General features: G+C 36.1%; 1 protein-coding gene across 1 annotated transcript in view; it reads right to left on the reverse strand.

Moving 5' to 3' along the window:
• The window catches only part of LOC120420106 (probable multidrug resistance-associated protein lethal(2)03659), a 44496-nt gene that overhangs the window by 2821 nt on the left and 18988 nt on the right, over window positions 1–22687 (reverse strand). Inside the window, exons 2-4 of the mRNA XM_039583053.2 lie at window positions 7204–8115; window positions 1745–3446; window positions 315–1685 (exon numbers count right to left, since the gene is read on the reverse strand). Coding sequence (XP_039438987.1) covers window positions 315–1685; window positions 1745–3446; window positions 7204–8111 — 3981 coding nt within the window. The 5' untranslated portion in view covers window positions 8112–8115. The remainder of the gene's footprint in view (window positions 1–314; window positions 1686–1744; window positions 3447–7203; window positions 8116–22687) is intronic.

Consider the following 22687-nt stretch of genomic DNA (forward strand, 5'->3'; position numbering starts at 1 on the left):
TTTTGAATTTATATGTTTAAAATGTTTTATTTCAGTAATTTTTTCCGTTAATTTCGTAACTTTAAATTGTTTGATTCAATTGAATTTTTTAAATTTCTGAATTTAATTTTTTTATTTAAGAAAAAAATAATCAAAAATTTAAAAATATTGGAATTGAGATTTTTTTTTTAAATTATGATTTTATATATTATTGAATTCATGAATTTTGGAGTTTTTTAAAACAAGCTTCGAACACATATCGAGATTTGTTCGATCATCAGTCGTAATTTGCTGATAGAAGTGTATTTTAATTATAAAAAGTTTGTGCTTCTCACCTTATCCGAGTCCATGACGGTGTTCAACCGATGGGCGATCGTCAGCACGGTGCAGTTGCCAAACTTCTCCCGGATCGTCTGCTGGATGAGCTTGTCCGTTTGCGGGTCCACGTTCGCCGTCGCCTCGTCCATGACGAGGATTTTGTTCTCGCGCAGAATAGCCCGGGCCAGGCAGACCAGCTGACGTTGGCCAACGCTAAAGTTGCTTCCGCCCTCGTTGATCTTCGAGGACAATCCCGAGGGCAGCTCGTTGACGGCGTCCTCCAGCTTGACCTCCTTCAGCGCACGCCACAACTTTTCGTCTGGATACTCGTCGAACGGGTCCAAATTGTAGCGCAACGTTCCGGAGAAGAGCACCGGCTCCTGCGGAATGATGGACAGTTTGCCGCGAAGGTCGTGCAGGCCCATCTCGTGGATGTTTCGCGTATCGATCACGATGGAACCCTCGTTGTACGACAACCGGAAGAGGGCGTTGATGAGGGAGGATTTTCCGGCGCCGGTTCGACCCACGATTCCGACCTTTTCACGGGGTTGAATCTCAAACTCTAGGTCCTTCAGAACCCGGTCCGTGTCCGGGTCGGGTTGGTATCGCAGCGACAGTTTGTCAAACTTGACTCTTCCCTCCTGGGGCCACTCCTTGGGCGGTTTCTTACCATCGTCAGCTTCCAGCGCCGGTTCCGGATCAACCGTTTCGTACTCCACAACTCGCTCAACCGAGGTCATCGTGTTCTCGAGTTCCGCCGACTGTCGCATGCCCCACTGCACCATACCGGTCATTCCGAGCGCCTGCGTGATGGCCAGACCCACGTTGCCTCCGTTGTCCCCGTTGATGAAGAAGGTCAGCGTCACGATCGCGATGTAGATCACGCAAAACACATCCAGGTAGAAGCCAAAAGCGCGGGACGTCGAGATGAACAGGTAGAACGACGAGCTGTGCAGATCCTGGTGGTTGTCAAACTCGCGCACCAGAACCCGTTCCGCCTCGAAGGCACGGATCGTTGACAGTCCCGACAGGGAAGCGGATAGGTGAGAGTAGATTGGGGAACGGGTGATGGCTTCGACACGCTTGATGTTCCGGGACGTCAACAGGTAGTACTCGCGCATAAAGTAGAATATGACACCGATTACGAACGTCGGAATTAGGTTGTACGGGTTGACGATGGCCACCACGACGACGATACCGAGCAGCGAGAGAAAGATCTGGAACACGTCAACCGCCACCGACGGCAGATATTCGTCAATCTGGCCCATATCTTTGGAGAAGCGGTTAAGAATACGGCCCGAGGGGTTCGTGTTGAAGAAGTACATGGTCGCGCGGGTCACCCCGTTGAACATGGCGTCGTGCAGCCGTCGGGAGGCTCTCATCGCGGTCTGTAAAGATAAAAAGATGTCATTCAGGACATTCTATAAAAAAATCACTCAAAACTCACGTGGAAGAAGAACATGCTTCGGCTGAGCGTAATCACGATGGTAGCAACCGTAAGCACGGTAAAGATGTAGATATCAATGTCCCGATTATCATCACCGACTCCGGTCAAATCCCGGAATGTCGCAAACAGCCACGTAAACAGGCCGGTCGGACTATCTCCCGCACCAGCAGAGTCGTCCAGCATTGTGTCGTTTGACCTCGTCGTACTGTTGTCCACCGGAGCGCTCAGGTCGACCTCCCGGATGCGGGCCTCCTCCTTGTTGACCCAGTAGGTCAGGAAGTAATCTCCACCCGACGCCGCCAACTGAGATAAAACAAACAGGACAAACAGGAAGAAGATGATCGAGAAGCCACCGCTGGCCTTGCAGTACGCCTTGTACACGTAGTATCCGATCGTTCCATGCTCTTGCTTTTCCTGGTTCGCTGCCGGTTCCGGACCACCGTCGCCGTCAATCGTCGTCGAGTCCATGCTTGATTCGCTGTTCTGACGCTTGTACAAACTTCCGGATCGCTTGAACGATTCCGTGTCGGTGGTGTCGTCATCCTCCTTGGAACTGGGCGCCGCCAACAATTGTGCAAAGTCCAGCCCACTTTCCCGTAGACTATCGTAACTTCCCACAGCTTCCACCCTACCATGCTTCAGTATCACAATCTGATCGGCGTTCTGCAGGTACTGCAACTGATGGGTCACCAAAATCACTACCTTCCCCTTAAGGTATTCTCGCATGCAGTGGTCAAACAGATGTCGACCTACGTGGGCGTCAACCGCACTCAAAGGATCGTCAAGCAGGTATACCGAGGCACGTCGGTAAACGGCACGAGCCAAGCTGATACGAGCCTTTTGTCCACCGGACAACGACACCCCCCGTTCACCCACGATCGTCTTATCTCCGTTCGCAAACAGCTGAAAGTCTCGTTCCAACGCACAAGTCTTCACCACCCTCTTGTAACGGTCCTTCTCCATCGGCAGTCCAAACAAAATATTCTGCCGAACCGACCCAGAAAACAGCCACGGCTCCTGCGACGCATAACTGACCTCTCCATTGACCCTTATACTGCCAGCCTCCAACGGCAACTCATTCAATATCGCATGGATCAAACTGGACTTCCCAGATCCAACCGGCCCAATCACAGCCACCAACGTCCCCGGCTGCACATGCAAGCTAACCTTATCCAGCGTGTACTCCGTCGACTTCGGATCCCACCGCGCCGTAATCGAGTCCACAATAACCCCAGCCTCCGACAGGTGACCCCCCTCATTCTCCTTCAACCCGTCCGATTCCGAGTGCCTGATCGTCTTGCCATTCTTCCCCGCCGCCACCCCATTCTCCAACCCATCATCCTCGCTGTCCTCCATCGAACTATCCCCAGCACCCTCACCACCCTTCTTCCGGCCCGGATCGGTCATCGAAACGCCCAGCGCCGACTCGACCTCCTCGTGGGACATAAAGTTCTGGATGCGCTTGACCGACACCACCGCCTCGGCAAACTGCGCAATGCCCTGGGGGAAGAAGATGGTCATGGTGGCGCGCAGAATGTTGTAGTAGGCCGTGATGGTGAACGCCTTCTCCGCCGTTACAAAGTTCCCGAGCAGGGCGTACGCGATCAGACTGATGAAGATGGACACGCGCGTCGTGAACATGATGAAGGAGAGCAGGATGCCGCGGATGTAGGACACGTAGCGGATCACGTGGATTTCCTTCCTGGAAGTGGAGAGGGGGAGAAAAAGTATTTGTTTTATTTGATTCAATTTATTAAGTTTTATTGGGTTTAAGTACTCCTATTTGCCCAATATGTCCCTATTTGCCCCAGTTATTCATTCATCACCCCTATTTATAATCCTTTTGCAAAACAGTAACCTGTTGTTGATGTTCAGAAGATATGAATACAAGTTTCCATAGAAATTTGCCACCTGCCCTTATAAAAATGGTATCTATGTACACACCTAGATTTTTTTTTTTGCCGAATTCGGTAAATTTTACCGATTTTTTAACTGCTGAACTGTGATGTAATCTAAAAACTACTGAATTTGGTAAAATCTTACAGAAATTTGGTAATGATGTATATTACTGTTCTTCATACTACCGATTTTCGGTAAAATTTGTTTCATTATGACAGATGGTTTACCGATCTAAACTTTACGGATTTTTCAACTACCGAATTCGGTAAAGAAATCCAAATATTCTAAAATACCTTTTTTTTGCTCTCACAAAACTTTTGAGACCTAAGGACAATCATATTTAGAAGTAGAAATGCATTTTTGAATAAATAAATAAATAAATAAAAATTTACACACTTAAATTTTATTAACAGCATTCGGTAAAAGAATTTCTATTCGGTATTGAAGTTTATTGGGAGCGTTCTTTTATTACGTAACGCAAAAAAAAGATTTTTGAGCCCCCTCTCCCCCTCGTAACAAAATGTTTTAATTGTTTTAATTTGGTATGGAGCCACAGTCTCCAACCCCCTCCCCACCAACTACGTTGCGTAATAAAAGAACGCTCCCATTATTGTTCACCGTACAACCGATATTCGGTAAGATTTTGTTCAAATTGGACAGATGGTTAACAGATCTTAAATTTACCGTTTTGTAACTATCAGATTTGGAAAAAAATAAATGTGTACACGATTAAAATTTAAAATTTTAAAATTAAAGAATTAAAACTGGAATATTTATTAATTTACAAATTCAAAAAAAATGAAGAAGTTATAATTCAGAAAATCCAACAATTAATTCCAAATTTCAAAATATATGACGTTTCAAAATTTTAAGTTTAGATTTCCTGGGATTTAAAAAGAGTTCGTACTCAAATCTGGAGTTTTTTTTTTTTGTTTGAAAAGGTGCAATAAACCAAATTTCCAGTTTTTGCTTTTTGGGTGTTTTTGAAACCACCTTGGGTCAGGGGTATTAAAACACCCAAAAAGCAAAAACTGAAAATTTGACCTCTAAAAAAAAAGTTTCTTAATTCACCATTAGGCGGGTGGTGCCTTCCTCACATTTACAAAGTAATAATGAAAATAAGTTTATGAAAAAAATATATACCTGATACAGACTTTTCCAGCAAACATGCAGACTCTCATTTGAAGCAATATGGCAACCGGGCGTTTCGCATCTGGCGCGACTCTTGCACGTAAACAAAAAGATCCGGCCTTTTGAGGTTATGCAAAAAATCATCGTTTTTTGTATCTACAAAAATCTTTTTCTTGGCATAACTTTTTAAATACTTTACTAAACAAAATAAAATTTAATAGGGTCTTAGGGGACCCCAAAACGAACAGAATAAGGTGGATCCGGCCAAAATCGGTTCAGTCAGTTCTGAGATAATCGTGTGGAAAAAAAATCGTGTCTACATACATCCCCACAGACATTTGTTCTGAATTTGATTCTGAGTCGATAGGTATACGTGAAGATATATCTAGGAGGTGTATTTAAGAAGTTTATTTTTCGAGTGATTTTATAGCCTTGCCTTAGTGAGGTGAGGAAGGCAAAAAACTCCAGAAATATCCGATGTTTTTGTTAAAATTTCACTCCAGAAAACGAAATTTGTATCTTCCTTAGAATTAGGGTTTCTTTCCTAAAATATGACTCCAAACATAATTCAATGTTATCTGATTTTCTCTAATAAGAGATGGTGGCATTTAATAATTTTAGTGTTTAAGATCTTTGCAATTTAAAAATTTTAAAGTGTTAAAATTTTATAAATTGAAAATTGAAGAATGTTTGAATTGGTTGTATTTAAGAATTTTATTACAAGGTTGTTAATGAAAGAATTATGGACGATAACTTATTATTAAATTCTTTCTAAAATCTATTAATTCAACCCTTTCATGATAAATTTTATATAATATAAGCAATTTTTTTTAAATCTAGTAAGTTTCAAAGTAGAATATGCAGTCAAAATTCTTCACAAAATACCGTATTTTTCCGAAAATACTAAAATTTTAATAATTCGCAATATGGGTATCAAACTAGGTAAAAAACGAAGCAAAATTTTGCTTGCTTCTTCACCTAATAAAAAAGTTTTTTTGGTAGAAACTTAAATTTTCACAACATACCGTATTTTACCGTATACTCAAATTTTCAAAATATGTATGCTTCTAAAGTTTATGAAATTTGTTATGCTTTTTTACATTAATAAAACAAAATCTCAAAATACCGTATTTTCGTAAATACTCAAATTTTTAAAATATGTATGCTTCTTAAGTTTGTGTAAAGTGGCAAATACAAAGATTTCGTAAAATACCGTTTTTTCAAAAATACTCAAATTTTCAAAATTTGCAATATGGATATCAAACAAAGCGAAATTTGGTTTGCTTTTTCACATTTAAAAAGTTTCTTTGAGGAAATGCTAAAATTTTCCCAAAATACTGTGTTTTCAAAAATACACAAATTTTCAAAATATGCAATATGGGTAAAAAACGATCCAAAATTTTGTATGCTTTAAAGAGTTTTTTTTTTGTAAAATAGTAAATAGATTAACAACCTTGAATTTTAAGAATTTAGGGACGTTTGAATTTGAGTATTGAAGAATAGAATAATTTAAATATAAAGATTTTTTTTGTAAAATTAAATTTTTTATTTTCATTTTTCATAATTTTATATTTTCATTTTTCATAATTTTATATTTTAGAGTTTTAAAATTTATGGTTTTTAATTTTAGAACGTCTGATTTGCCGTTTTTTGGAATACTGCTACAAAAAGAACCATTTTTTAAACTTAAGAATAAGGTTAGTATTTTTGTAAATCATGTTTTTTTTTCAAAAATCATGCCTAAAATTGACAGCACTGCCAAATAGTGTATGCCTTGCTGAGTTAAAGCTCAAAAGTTGTCATTTTCTGATTCTCTTAAACATATATAAAAAATAATAATAATAAAAAAAAATGCGAACGTAAAAAAGGTATTTTTTTTATTTTTACCTAAAACCTTAAATTTAACGAAAGACACAAAATTTGTCAGAATTAGAATTGATCCTTAATTTTGCTTATTATTTTTTTGTGAAAAATATTGTAGGATTTTGACAAAAAAGACTTGAGAACTATTCTGAAGAATCATGATTATTTGATCACATTAAATTGATCGTTTTACTTATGTTGATCTTTGGATGAATATTATTACTTGGTCAGGTCTACCCAGCTGTAGAAACGCAGTTCAAGTTGCACAGCGGACAATAAAGTGGGATATAAAGTACTCGAATATTAGGTCGCCAGCGAGGATGTGCAAAAGATTACAAATATTTAAATACTTCAAACTAAGCGCATATTGCGTTGTACAAACAGAGATAAGTTCTAACAAAAGGGGTAGGTCAAATCTCAGCGCAGCACGTGGCGCGGCATATGGCACTTCGATATCAGAGGGACCTCCAATGAGCAAACAGTTCACTTGGTGCGATAGCAGTGGCAAACATTTCCGCGTTGAACACACCCGCGGTGCACGCTAATATTTGAAAAATGATACTCACTTTCTCGCCAACGCCACCAGCTTCGCGAATGGCTTCTCCCAGGTGTACATCTTGATCACCTGAATGCCCTGAATGATCTCGTTCATGAGCCGAACCCGCTCGTCGGTGCGCAGTGCCGTCTGCAGTCGCAGCTGGGACGTCTTCTTGCCGAGGTAAGCCTGCAGCGGGATGAACATCAGCAGGAAGATCACTCCGAAGATCGCGGACAGGCCAATTTCGCGGTACATCAGGTACGTCACAACGATCGTTTCGAGCGGCCCGATCCAGAGGTAGTGCACGAACAGGACGGCCAAATCCAGCCGACCCACGTCGTTGGAGAGCAGGTTGACGACCTGTCCGGCGGTGGTGTCACCGAGTGCCGTTTTGCTGAGTCTGAGGGACTTGCGGTAGATCATGGAGCAAGCGGCCACGCGCAGCTTCATACCCAGATGCAGCTGGGACAACATGTACGAGTGCATGAACAGGACACTGATGGCACTGCCCAGGACGACGGCTCCGGCGTACAGATAAGCTTCGTTGATGTCCCCGTTTTCCTTGGAGTAATACCGCACCAGCGCACCGATAAAGATCGGCTGGGTCACTTTGAAGGCGAGTTCCAGCACGACCAAGATCAACCCGAGCAGCGCGATGTTCCAGCCAAACACGCGACATCCGGCCCGCATCAGGCTGGGCTTTTGGCCCTTGGCCCGCTTCCGGGCGACCTCATCTTCCCAGGCCTCGCACAGGCGGTTCCCGAGCGAGTTGGACTTGTGCGCCGTCAGCGGTTGGTACAGATCTTCGGGGCCGAGTTCCTTGCGGGCGCCCTTGTAGAAAATGGGGATGACCCAGCCGAACACGATGTACGACAGGAAGCTGGCCTTCTGGGCGGGATTCACCGGCAGCTTGGTGTGTGATTTGTTGGCTTCCATTGCGCTGGAAAGAGGGGGAGAGAGAAAGAGAAACGATGATTACGTTTGATCAAACACAATTTGTTGTACTGAGAGTTTATTATACTTAGATGTGTGATTTCTACTAAAGCTGAACAAACAGAAGAAGCTAACCCAAGGTTTGCACTTGGAATTATTTTGATCTTCTGTTTAGAGTGACGTCAAATGTAAAGCCAGTTTTTATTTGAAAACATTTTTTTGAGGTATTTCGAATATTAAATCTAACCTGGTGACTCACTTCTGTTCCCTTTGCATAATTTATTGTATCGCAGACCACAACTTGAACCGTTGCAGAAAACCCCTTCATTTTTTTTCATTCTTCAAAGCATAAACAGTAAACACAAACCATCAGCATTGTGCGGGGCTTCTCACGCACAAAAAGTGCTTATCAAGGCGTAAAAGAGCTACATGTGTCCAACCGGTATAGAACTACACCAGTAAAACATGTAACATGATTCATGGAAACCAGAACCAGCTCAGTATAACTCGACTCGACAGGCTTCGACTTTCGGTGGGAAGCGCTGGATCGATTTACTTCTTCTACTGTTCCGTAATTCTGTATACACTTGGACAAATTGATAGTAGCTATGACTTATGAGAAGGAGGGGGGTCATCGCTTCTTGGGGAGCACGTGTTAACCCAATTGTTGCTGATAGACCGACGAAAAAACAACTGATTGACGGACTATGCGTTGCACTTCCTATTAGGCCTCACTTGCGTGATAGAGAATGTCAAGAGCAAGGCTGCATTAGTTAGTGATTGAGTTTGTCGGTACCGGAGTTCGATCAGCCGTGACGGACGATAACGCGAGCAGTCCCGATGCGCGAGGTTGTCTCGAGGAGAATATTTAATGTCGAGATAATTCATAGCAATAAACAGACAAAATATATAAAATTTAAAGAATGTTTCTCAATCAGGGTTGCCACTCAAATCCCATTATTGAATTCCCAACTTTTTCTAAACCTCAAATTAATTGAATTTCTCACCCAATAAATAATTTCGAAAACCGCTTTACGAAAAAGTGACCACCCACCACCGAACATAATTTCTAAATATATTAAAGGAACTATTATTTTAAAAAAAATCGAAATATCCAAGAGTTCACGCAAAAAATTGTTTTTATCAAGTTTCCTTTTTTATGTTGTGTATTTGATATTTAATCCTAAAAATCCACGTTGATTTATTATTATGTCAGTATTTAAATGTTTTCAAATTTTATTTCAATGAAAACTCGGGTGAGTTTTCAAAAAGCAGTAAGAGCCACCGTGACCTCTTCCACTAATTTTCGTTTTTCTCGAAAATTAGACAAAATTTAATTTATTTTTAGTATAGGGCACTTGAAGGACGTGCAGATGAACAATCTCGAGCGTTTTGCCTTCCTCACCTCAATGAGGAAAGGCTTTAAAATCACTCGAAAAATGAACTTCTTCATTTGACCTCGTAGACCCACCTTCGCTTATACCTATCGACTCAGAATCAAATACTGAACAAATGTCTGTGCGTGTGTATGTCTGTAAGTCCGTGCACGGATAGAAATCCTGTCCGTGTGTTTGGAAACATTTGGCGATAAAATCGAAAACATTGAATGTTTTCGATTTTGAAAACAAAGTTTTCGATAATGTCTACAATGTCGACGAAATCGGCGATTTTGTTGCCTACATTTCGGCGCCCGCCGTTTTCTGCTTTACAAAATATCGACCACCACGGTAAACAGTGATGACGTTACGGGACTTTGTTTTTTTTTGGCAAACAGATCAAAACATGCTTTTTGGCCACTTAGTCGCGTAGCGCCGGGTTTCCGGGCCGTTTTGCTAATACCGTGGCCAAGTATTTCCAATGTCGTCAACGTTTCCGGAGTTTTGATTACGGTGGTCGTTTTTTTATTGGCGAATTCGGCAGACGCGACCGGTTCCTCGTCCAAGCTTTCGAATACGAAACAGTCCCGGTGCGGTGATGAAGTGCTTTGTCAGTGTTTTTCTTTGGTCGCAGTTTTGGATGGGTTAGTTTGGTAAGTTTCAGCCGGAACAGCCCGGATCAGCCAAGTGAGTGTTATAGAGTGAAGCTCATCGGCCACCACCAACAATTCTTACCTTCGGGACAACTTAACAGTCCGAACCCGAAGGAAAAAAACCCTGTTCAACCCGAAGGCTGCAAAATGCGTTAAAGTAAATTTTCGCAGGCTTGGGAAATAGGCATAATTGCAACTTTAATGTTTTATAATGCTTTGGAATCGTCAGGATGTCTACTTGAAGGAGAAAATATGCAAATTAGTGTATTTGGGCAGGGCACGGGGGAGAGGGGCTGAACGAAAAAAATATCATAGCAAAATGTGTTACAGTAAATTTGTAAAATTTATATCTCATGCAAAACATGACCAAAACTCAAAGTTAAATAGTGTTTTCGAAAGGTCTTTATCTAAACTTAGCGTTAAAAATATAAAAAGAGTACGTTTTCAACAAAGTTTTACTAAAAGGGTGGTAAACTTATATTGTTCTATATACTTACTCCAGAAAGAGAACAAAAAACATAACTTTTCATCAGAAACATAATTATGCAATACATCTAACTTCTCAAAATTTCATGAATAGTCGTTCTGTTTCAAAACTGAACCGATTTAGCTAAACTGGTTCATCCAAAGAACATAAAATATTAAAAAAATTAAAGAATTTAAAGAATTTCTAAAATTTAAAGAATTTAAAGAATTTAAAGAATTTAAAGAATTTAAAGAATTTGAAGAATTTAAAGAATTTAAAGAATTTAAAGAATTTAACAAATTTAAAGAATTTAAAGAATTTAAAAAATTTAAAGAATTTAAAGAATTTAAAGAATTTAAAGAATTTAAAGAATTTAAAGAATTTAAAGAATTTAAAGAATTTAAAGAATTTAAAGAATTTAAAGAATTTAAAGAATTTAAAGAATTTAAAGAATTTAAAGAATTTAAAGAATTTAAAGAATTTAAAGAATTTAAAGAATTTAAAGAATTTAAAGAATTTAAAGAATTTAAAGAATTTAAAGAATTTAAAGAATTTAAAGAATTTAAAGAATTTAAAGAATTTAAAGAATTTAAAGAATTTAAAGAATTTAAAGAATTTAAAGAATTTAAAGAATTTAAAGAATTTAAAGAATTTAAAGAATTTAAAGAATTTAAAGAATTTAAAGAATTTAAAGAATTTAAAGAATTTAAAGAATTTAAAGAATTTAAAGAATTTAAAGAATTTAAGGAATTTAAAGAATTTAAAGAATTTAAAGAATTTAAAGAATTTAAAGAATTTAAAGAATTTAAAGAATTTAAAGTATTTAAAGAATTTTAGATTTTTAGATTTTTAAATTTTTAGATTTTTAGATTTTTAGATTTTTAGATTTTTAGATTTTTAGATTTTTAGATTTTTAGATTTTTAGATTTTTAAATTTTTAGATTTTTAGATTTTTAGATTTTTAGATTTTTAGATTTTTAGATTTTTAGATTTTTAGATTTTTAGATTTTTAGATTTTTAGATTTTTAGATTTTTAGATTTTTAGATTTTTAGATTTTTAGATTTTTAGATTTTTAGATTTTTAGATTTTAACTTATTCCTTTCTTCTGCAGGGGTTGCTAGACGATCATGAGATTTGCTTGGTGCATGCAGCTCGTGTCATTCCTTGTGGTCTAATTCGATGACCATTACCCGTTGTCGTTGTCCAGAGACCGCAACCATGTTGTTGGTTGATTGCGGCGACGTCGTCGGCGTTGGAAGTAGTCAGGGGTCTGCTCTTGGTGGCGAGGAAAAGCTACTGGGACCCCGACGTGTATCCCAATCTAGCAGTGTCCCATAGTCTGCTGGAAGTAAGTAGTCTTATATTCATGTTTCATCAGGCTAACCACCACTTTCAACAGGTCGGAGTCCTCCATCTATTCGGCAACTCCAAGCAGTAACTTCCATAATGCCGATTGTCAAGGCGCCTGCCGTTCGCTCATGTCTGACTAACCGGAATTCTTTGAGCTGATGCTGCGCACCGACGCGGTCACGCTGACTTCGCCCGATGGGTACATCGCATCTGATTCGCTCCAAGTGCTGATCTAAAAAGGCAGCGGGTAAGATTCTAAAGCTCAAACTCCTTTGTACATTCACTAATCTCTCTCCTAATCCATTCAGCTCTTTGAACATCAGAAATGCCAGCGGATTTTTGGATGCCAGCTCATCATGACTACAAACCACCTGCTTACACTGCGCGAATACTTAAGGGCTCCGCTTCGTCGGTCCAGAAGTGTTCTGTTCTCGCCAAAGGAGTTCGTCAACCCGACTACGCAGCGATGCTGACATGCCACGTTCCGACATCAATTTGGACATTGGACCATCCGCCTGTGCTGGCCCAAAACTGACGGAATTTACCACTAGTCTTTTAGATTTTAATCCACATTATACATAAATTGAGTGTACCCCTTTGTGCGAAACTAATTTTTTGAAAATTAAAAGAAATTTTAAGCAAATAAATAGTTTTCTAATATGATTTACTATTCCGAAACAGTTTTGAACAATAACGGCCAACTTGAAAAGCAAAATATCGACGCTATATCGATGCTTTGCAAAATGCATACATTTAGGCGCATTCTAACCGTGAAATTGATGTTGACGAAATCAACAACATTTTTTATCGATTTCGTTGCAATTGTTACCGGACGACTGATCGAAAACATTCCGAAACGAATCTTAGAACGAATCGACAACAATGTTGTCGATTTCGCGGACAGGATTTCTATCCGTGTGCACCGAAAAATATGCACTCGATTATCTCCGGACTGGCTGAACCGATTTGGACCGTGTTGGTCTCATTTGATCCGTCTTGGGGTTCCACAAGACCCTAGTTAATATTATGAAGTTTAGAAAAGTACTTCAAAAGTTATGCTAAAAATACGATTTGCCTGTAGTTTGAAATATTTTGAAAAAGGGTGGTTTTTGTAAGAAAACTCGTCATGCTATATATTGTTAGAAAGGTATTTGAAAGACCTTTCCAACGCGAAGATCTGACAACCCCATCAAAAGTTATGAGCACTTAAGTGTTATTTATACACTTTTTTGAGGCCGGATCTCAAATATTTTGATGAAAAAGTTGTCCGGATCTGTCATGCGACCCATCGTTGGATAGGTAATCAAAAGACCTTTCCAACAAGCCCAGAAGATTGAAGATTTGATAACCCTATCAATAGCTATAAGTACTTTTAATAAACTTTTTTTGAGGCCGGATCTCAGATATTTTGATAACAATATGCGAGGAAGGCACTAATTACCTATTGGTGGATTAAGTAACGTTTTTTTGATATTAATTTTACAAAAGTAGGTCGAATACCGATGTAAAAAGGACTTTGTTTACCAATGACTCTTCGGGCTCTTTGAAAACTAATCCGAGAAAACATCCAATTTAATAAGAACTTTACCTCTGATTTTATGCGAATTTTTTTAAGAGACTAATTTTTGAATCTATCATTTCTACAACTTCAATATTTTTGATATTTCGATAAGAAAAAAATGAAGTTGTTTTTTTTTCAGGTATGCCTTGGCTTTTTTAAATAACATTTTTCCAACAGTTGTGTGTGTGTGGTCCAATCCAATACCCGCTAACCGGTAGCGATGTTATGGGAAAGCATAATTTGTATCAGACTTTGTATATGCCGAATGCTGATACAACTTATCTCAGTCCCGGGTATTAGGTGGTGATAGCCCTCGCGCTGCTTCCAACGACCCGTTTCAGAATGACAGAGCTCCTTGCGGTCCAATTCCGAGGTCGCTGGGCATTGTTCGGCCCCGCCTAAACATAGAAGCAAGCATCTGAAGGAAATTCGATCTATATTTAGACTTCCAATCCCGTCAGGCAAATCAGGGATCAGCGCGTATTTAATATGAGAAGATAGATAACATCTTTCAACACTACGGATCAATTCACTGCTAGAGTGTAAACCTTCTGATGGCCGACTGCTTAGCGTCCCAGACCACCAATCCAGAGGTGTGAGTTCGAATCCCACCTGATTCATTTTCGTTTTTGTTCATATTCAAAGTTCAAATTCATGATTCCATGTTTCAAAGGTACCGACCGGATTTGATCCCTGAACCTTCTGCTTGTGAGGCAGAAGCCGTAACCATTAAGCCACGGAGCCGGATTTTAAATAACATTTTTCCAACAGTTTTGTTAAAAAAAACTTTCAAACAATTGATTTGAAATACAAATCAACAACACCAAAATAAATAGATTAAAATAGGTAAAGGATCCTTAAATTTGTTGTTAAGAACTCAAAACGAATTAGGTGTATTTGAATTGAAAATTGAACAAAATATCACAACATTATTTTAAATTGCATGGGATTCCACACTATTCCCGACTTTTTGACCAGGGTTGCCAGGTAACAAGTATTTTAAACAATTTTTTGATTAATTTGAACGAATTTAATTGACAACCAAAAAAAATAAAAAAGGTGTTTTTTCTCAACGAAAATTCAAATTCAAAATTTTTGAGGCCATAAAATCAGTGAAACCATCTGAATTCTACAAACATTAGAAAAAAATTATATCATCCCTTCCCTTCACTTAGATTTTCGTCTGCCAGATTTTTCCAGATTTTTAATCGATACTTTGCCAGATTTTCCAAACTTTGACCTGGTAACCCTATTTTCAACAAAAAATCACAAATTCTCAACATTTTCTCGATTTCCAGACTTTTTCCGAACTTTCCCGATTTCCGACCATTGTGGCATTGATAAACATTAAAAAATGTTTTTTTTTGTTTCTGGTGAAGTTATATATTATATACAATTTCCATCGAAAAGTCTACTTTTGAACCACAGAGAAACATGGACAACAAATTTCACGGGGACAGATATTTTTGAATATTTTTTTTTTTATCAATTGTGAAAACTCATTCTAAAAAGTAAAAATTATATGGTTCGGTTAGCAACCACCATATACTTAAAGCACCTTTGAATCGAATACCCTTTGCGAAATTGTACAAAAGATAAATGCAAATTAAAATACTAAAACAGAAACAAGAAACACGGTAACACGGGAAAATGAAAAAAGATGGGGCAATAATACGGGCGTTTTTGAAACTACGTCAATTATGAACACCCCCTGGTTAAATTTAGAAAAGAAAAATGAGAGGATGGTGCGGCAGCTGCCTCATTTTACCCCACTCTGTGCATGCTAGTGGTTAAATCTACACGATTGCAGACGGGTTAATTTTCCATACAATTTTGTAAGGGCATGGTATTATTCAGTTATTGCCATCTTTGATCGTACTAACCAGTTTTGCGAAAAAGAATCAAACATGGAACAGGCCATTTTCATTTCTAGTTTCCGATGCCTTTCTTGGATGCCGTTCCAAGCATAATTGTCCCATGTCATTCTTGGTCGACTCTGACTTTTTGTCATTTTTATGTATTCTTTTAAAAAACACATAAAATTTAGTACTTTGGATACTGAAAATCAACACCAAGTCTGTCATCGTTACACTTCTACGCATAATTGTCCCACCAAGTATTTTCTTACATGAAATCATCAGTTTTGAGCAATTCTCCACGAAATCGGTCTTTTAATTTTTGTATTTTTTAATCCGACTAAAACTTTTTTGGTGCCTTCGGTATGCCCAAAAATGCCATTTTGCATCATTAGATTCTACGTATAATTTTCTATACAAATTTGGCAGCTGTCCATACAAAAATGATGTATGAAAATTTAAAAATCTGTATCTTTTGGAGGAATTTTTTGATCGATTTGGTGTCTTGGGCAAAGTTGTAGGTATGAATATGAACTACACTGAAAAAAAATGATACACGGTAAAAAAAATCTCTATATTTTGCTTTTTTGAACTTTGTTGATACGACCCTTAGTTGCTGAGATATTGCCATGCAAGTGTTTAAAAACAGGAAAATTGATGTTTTCTAAGTCTCATCCTAACCTAACAGCCCACTATTTTCTTATGTCGATATCTCAGCAACTAATGGTCCGATTTAAAATGTTAAAATATGAAACATTCGTGAAATTTTCCGATCTCTTCGAAAAAAATATTTAAAAAAAGTCACCTAAAAATGGATTTACCTTGAAAACGGTGCACTTTATCAAAATTTCACTAGAGTACTTTTTGATTGCAAATTTGATTTTACACCGAGAAATGAAGTTGAAAAATTTTTACGACCAATATTTCGATTTTTTGAAAAAATCAGTATTGATTAAAAAATTCATAACTCGGTCAAAGATTTTTTGCACAACTTGGAAATTTCTGAAAAGTTGGAATTTGATGTCCTCTAAAATAAAAAAAAAAAAAATAGTGTTTTTTTTTGCAAATCAAGTTTTAGTGACAAAAAGTTAAATAAAAAATCACCAAATTTTTTTTTACCGTGTATCATTTTTTTTTCAGTGTAGTCCAATCCATACCTACAACTTTGCCGAAGACACCAAGGGAGCGTTCTTTTATTACGTAACGCAGTAGGGGGGGAGGGGGGGTCGGAGGACGTGTTACGTTCCATACAATTTTTTTAAAATTTGTATGGAAATTTTGTTACGAGGGGGGGGGGAGGGGGTCTAAAAGTCCGATTTTTCGCGTTACGTAATAAAAGAACGCTCCCCAAAACGATCAAAAAATTCCTTCAAAAGATACAGATTTTTGAATTTTCATAAATCATTTTTGTATGGACAGCTGCCAAATTTGTATGGAAAATTATATGGAGAATTTAATGATGCAAAATGCTTCTTTGGGCATACCGAAGGCACCAAAAAAGTTTCAGTCGCATTAAAAAATACAAAAAAAATGGAGTGACCGAAATCTGAGAGAACTGCTTTTTACAAAGTATTGTGTCTTGTTTACATGTTGTATAGCAAAAGGATCACAAATAAGGGTGATAAAGTGCTAATGGGGGCGATTAGGGACACACAGGGTGAATAGGAACCCTCGGGACAATTATGCGTAGAAACACAGAAATCGGTCGAAAAATTTCAATCGCGTTTTCCTCAGTTGCACTTTTTTGAACATGGGACAATTATGCGTAGAACGGCAGTATAATCCAACGTCGGACCGTGTATTCGTTTTAAAGTTTATTCTGTGCGTTTGCTCGAGCTCAATTGACACAGTGCACCACCGTTGTATCAAGTCACGTGGAAAAGTGCATTCACTCAAAGCGACTATACAGGTGCCTAGATATGTTATTCACTGAACCCATTTGATGTGAGAAAAGCCAGGTGGGAACGGTTAAGGTTAAATTGTCTATCATCATTGTTATCCAGCTGATGGTTTGATTTGAGCATGTGATTTAAATATCAGCATTGATTGAAAACCTTACTGAAAAGATGTGCAAAACCAGCAATGTTCGCATTTTCTAAAAGACTCGAAAAAATAAAAACTCATTCCTTCTGGAAATATTCCGGTCCAGGCGCGTTATCATGCCACGCAACGAGACGTTATTTATGACCCTGTCAAGAGGTTTCCCGATAGCATTCCTCCTGTCTCTCTTGCACAGTAACTGCTTCGTCATGCCCCATGTCTGCGTTTATCTATTACAATCAATATATAGGACCATCACACCAATCGTAATTGAATTCGGCGCGTAATCTGAATTGCCGACCACGACGAAGACTTCAGGTAGTGATAAGGGACGATGATGACGATGGCAAAAAGGTTTCGCAAAGAAAAAAGAATAACGAACGTGAATGGCAACAGGTATTAATGATAACACAAAAAACAAACTCGCACGCCAGACACTTCCCGACGCGGCTGATTGTTTGTTCTGGGCTCTCCTAATTGCCGAAAAAACGCGAGCACGTGGGAGTGGCTTGATGATGGCTTTCCTGTGGCAGACACGTGGTTGGTTCCGTCGAATGACGTCAGTTTGAAAACAGGACACCACTCTGGCAGGCGCTAACGATGTTTGAACAAATTTATCAGAATTAGGTAATTTGGGTAAACCGATAGTTATAAACTGAGTTATAAGTGGGGGGCCGTCCATAAACCGCGTATAGAAAAAGTGCCTTGTCATCGTGAAGCATAACATTAAACATTTCTTACAGATATATTACGTCTGTTTGTTTTATTTAAAATCCCTGCTGTCAACTTCCTTATCTAATCTGCTTTCATACTTAATATGTAATAACTCATCTAGTACTAATCTACGGCTACTCCAAAACACACGCAGCTTCTTATCAGCGAATCACTATATAGAAAAAAAAATCAAGCTTACATTCAATTAAGCCCCACATTAATCAAAAACAAATTGCAAACACATTACCGCGGTGTCTCTAATCGCTTCCGGGGGGCTGCCTTTTGAGAGCATCGGACCGTGAATAAATTAGAGAGTGTTAAAAAAAACATGTGTTAGACGAGGTGTTTACACTAATTCAATTAATAACTGTTGACCCCAAGCAGTTTCAAGATTGCGTTGGACTTAAAAATATGGCAAAAAATTGTAAAGTCACAATTTGTGTTTGTTTATTTTTCGAATTAAGTTCAAAAATCTCTTATCAGCTGTTATTGTACGCGGGGATTCAGTCGTTGGTATTTTAATCAGAACAGTGTTTCAGTTTTTCAGGCTGCACAAAAAATACAACTGATGTTTTTGTCGAACAAAATTGGACACAAAAATCAGGGGGTAGCGAAGAAGACGCCATCTTGGAAGTTCAGAAAACTGAGAATTAGTATTATACATATTACTATGGTTACACGAAGTGCGTTATCCTGGTTGAACTCAAAAGTCCCATGCAAATGTGTAAAAGCAAACTGTAAATGTGTAATGCCGATTCTCAGTGTACGGGCGCACTGTTTTGCCCGGGGGGATGGCAACCCTATTCCGACCAAAGCAAACTGTTAACAGTTGCAGGGTTGTTACGGGAGAGTCGAAAAAAAATCCGCGCCAAATCCGCGCCGACCTAAAATCCGAAACCGTGCGAAATCCACGCCATATAAAAAAATGTCGCGACCAACATTTAAGAAATTTTATTTTTTAATGAAGAAAAACTAATTCAGAAAGTAATTCATAAAAAAAAAACTCGTTTTATGTTTATAGGCTCCAAAAGAATGAACGCAATAAAGCCATTTAAAAAAATCCTCAGGAGACGGTCAAGGCAAGGGTCATGAAAAAAAAAATCTTCAAAATAGAAAATACAATTTATTTAAAAACCAAAAAATTTTACTTCAAAAATATATCCTCAAAATTAAATCAAAATCTAAAATTATAATATGATAAAATTTTAAATTTCGAAAGCCTAAATATTCAAAATCTAAGAATTTTTATACAGTTTGTAATCCAAAATCCTCGCTAAAATTTCATTCCGAAAGAAATTTAATTTCCGATATTTAAAATAATGTCTTCTCATAATTTCAAAATCTATTACATAAAATAGGACTTCAAACATTGTGGAATTCAAGAATTTAAGAATTTAAGCACTAAGAATTTAAAAATAAAAACATTTAAGAATTTACGAATTTAAGAATATAAGAATTTTAGGATTTTAGAATTTATGAATTTAAGAGTTTAAGAATTTAAGAATTTAAGAATTTAAGAATTTAAGAATTCAAGAATTTAAGAATTTAAGAATTTAAGAATTTAAGAATTTAAGAATTTAAGAATTTAAGAATTTAAGAATTTAAGAATTCAAGAATTCAAGAATTTAAGAATTTAAGAATTTAAGAATTTAAGAATTTAAGAATTTAAGAATTTAAGAATTTAAGAATTTAAGAATTTAAGAATTTAAGAATTTAAGAATTTAAGAATTTAAGAATTTAAGAATTTAAGAATTTAAGAATTTAAGAATTTAAGAATTTAAGAATTTAAGAATTTAAGAATTTAAGAATTTAAGAATTTAAGAATTTAAGAATTTAAGAATTTAAGAATTTAAGAATTTAAGAATTTAAGAATTTAAGAATTTAAGAATTTAAGAATTTAAAAATTTAAGAATTTAAGAATTTAAGAATTTAAGAATTTAAGAATTTAAGAATTTAAGAATTTAAGAATTTAAGAATTTAAGAATTTAAGAATTTAAGAATTTAAGAATTTAAGAATTTAAGAATTTAAGAATTTAAGAATTTAAGAATTTAAGAATTTAAGAATTTAAGAATTTAAGAATTTAAGAATTTAAGAATTTAAGAATTTAAGAATTTAAGAATTTAAGAATTTAAGAATTTAAGAATTTAAGAATTTAAGAATTTAAGAATTTAAGAATTTAAGAATTTAAGAATTTAAGAATTTAAGAATTTAAGAATTTAAGAATTTAAGAATTTAAGAATTTAAGAATTTAAGAATTTAAGAATTTAAGAATTTAAGAATTTAAGAATTTAAGAATTTAAGAATTTAAGAATTTAAGAATTTAAGAATTTAAGAATTTAAGAATTTAAGAATTTAAGAATTTAAGAATTTAAGAATTTAAGAATTTAAGAATTTAAGAATTTAAGAATTTAAGAATTTAAGAATTTAAGAATTTAAGAATTTAAGAATTTAAGAATTTAAGAATTTAAGAATTTAAGAATTTAAGAATTTAAGAATTTAAGAATTTAAGAATTTAAGAATTTAAGAATTTAAGAATTTAAGAATTTAAGAATTTAAGAATTTAAGAATTTAAGAATTTAAGAATTTAAGAATTTAAGGATTTAAGAATTTAAGAATTTAAGAATTTAAGAATTTAAGAATTTAAGAATTTAAGAATTTAAGAATTTAAGAATTTAAGAATTTAAGAATTTAAGAATTTAAGAATTTAAGAATTTAAGAATTTAAGAATTTAAGAATTTAAGAATTTAAGAATTTAAGAATTCAAGAATTTAGGTTTTTGAATTTAAAAATTTAAAAGTTTTAGAAATAATAAGCTTCAGAATACTAAAATTATTTTAGATTTGAGATTTTTTTTCTATATTGTTTTGAATTTGATTTTTTTAAGTTTTTAAATTTTGGCTTTTTAATTTTAATTTTTGTTAAAATCTTTAAATTTTCGATTACAAAAAATTTTGGTATTTTGAATTTCAGATTGCTAAAATTTTAAATTTAGAAATTTCAGATTTTTCAAATTACGATTTTAGAAATTTCGATAAAAAATTAATATGTATTTTGATTTTTTGGTGTTATAATAAAAACTATTGAATTAATTTTTTTTAATTTTTGAATTTCTAAAGCTTTGAATTTTGAATAATCTGATCTTTTTATTTTCACCAAGAATGTTTAAATTTAGAAAAAAAAAATATTTTTATCGATTAAATTCCATTCGAAAGTGGAGGCCAGCTTCTGTCACCAGAACAAGCCCCAATAATAGTTTTTGTTACACATTCTAATGTCTTTATCTTCGGGAAAAGTTTGTAATATTTGATTTACAAAATTAAAAATTGAGTAAATCCAGTATAAAATTAAAAATAAATAAGGTTAAAAATCATTACTCAAAACTCAAAAGAAATTAAATATTCAGAGCCGGAGATGTTAAGAAATGACAAGAAACATATAAAAAATAATTTCTACATAATCTTCATCTTCATTTTTTGACGTTTCGTACTAAGAAAATAAAAACAATCATTTTCAGAAGAAAATTCAATTAATAAAATTATGAAATTCTTGCACTCAAAGGAAAAAACAAATTATCGTAATTCCTGATAATATTTTTCTTCATAACTTGAAAGTAATTCTATCTCTCTCAATTAATTTATTTATCAAAATTGCCATCCGCGCGAAATCCGCGCCTAGGCAAAATTAGCCAGCAAATCCGCGCCAGATCCGCGCGATCCGCGCCGTCCGTAACAACCCTGAAACTTCCAAGATGGCGTCTTCTTCACTACCCCCTGGTTTTGTCGACCAAAAGAAAAAAAAGCAAAAAAAGGTAAACAGAAAATTACGATATGAATTTTCAGCCAATATTGGGATTGAATCTACAAAAATATGATAGAATTTGCCATCAGCAACAAAATTCACGTGTTTTTCAGGAATTTATCGTTTAAATTGCGGAAAATTTGAAAATCAAAACCCCAAACAATGATTTGTTATGGGCTACCATTTGACAGCTAGTGCTTTTGTTGTGGGCCCTCATTTGACAACCGTGCTAATGTCGACTGTTGACAGTTTGCTTTGGTCGGAATAGGGTTGCCATCCCCCCGACAAAAATGGAGCCAAAGTTTCAAGTCTGGAGTTTTTTTTTGAAAAGGTCCAATAAACCAAATTTCCAGTTTTTGCTTTTTGGGTGTTTTTGAAACCGCCTTGAGTCAGGAGTATTGAAAAACAACCAAAAAGCAAAAACAGACTTTGTGCACCATGCTGACACAAATCTCATGATGCATCGTCGCGTGTCGATTCAATCGGCACGCATTAATCACGATCAATTGATACAAAACGTCCTCAAGTCGCATCAGCCGAGAAGCTAGAATTGATAATCAGCGCACAAAGTGGAACAACGCCGTCGACCCAAACAGACATTCCAGCGAATCCAGCTCATCGCTGCTGGTTGGCATATTCTTTAGCCAAGGCTATCGAAGTGGATTTTTTCAACGTTTGAGGAAATCGTCACTTTCAATTAAAACAAAACTATAAATTTTATTACTCAATCGCGCTCTAGTGACCGACAATTAAAAAAAATTAA

Source organism: Culex pipiens, chromosome 3, assembly GCF_016801865.2.
Source record: "Culex pipiens pallens isolate TS chromosome 3, TS_CPP_V2, whole genome shotgun sequence".
NCBI classification, from domain to species: domain Eukaryota; kingdom Metazoa; phylum Arthropoda; class Insecta; order Diptera; family Culicidae; genus Culex; species Culex pipiens.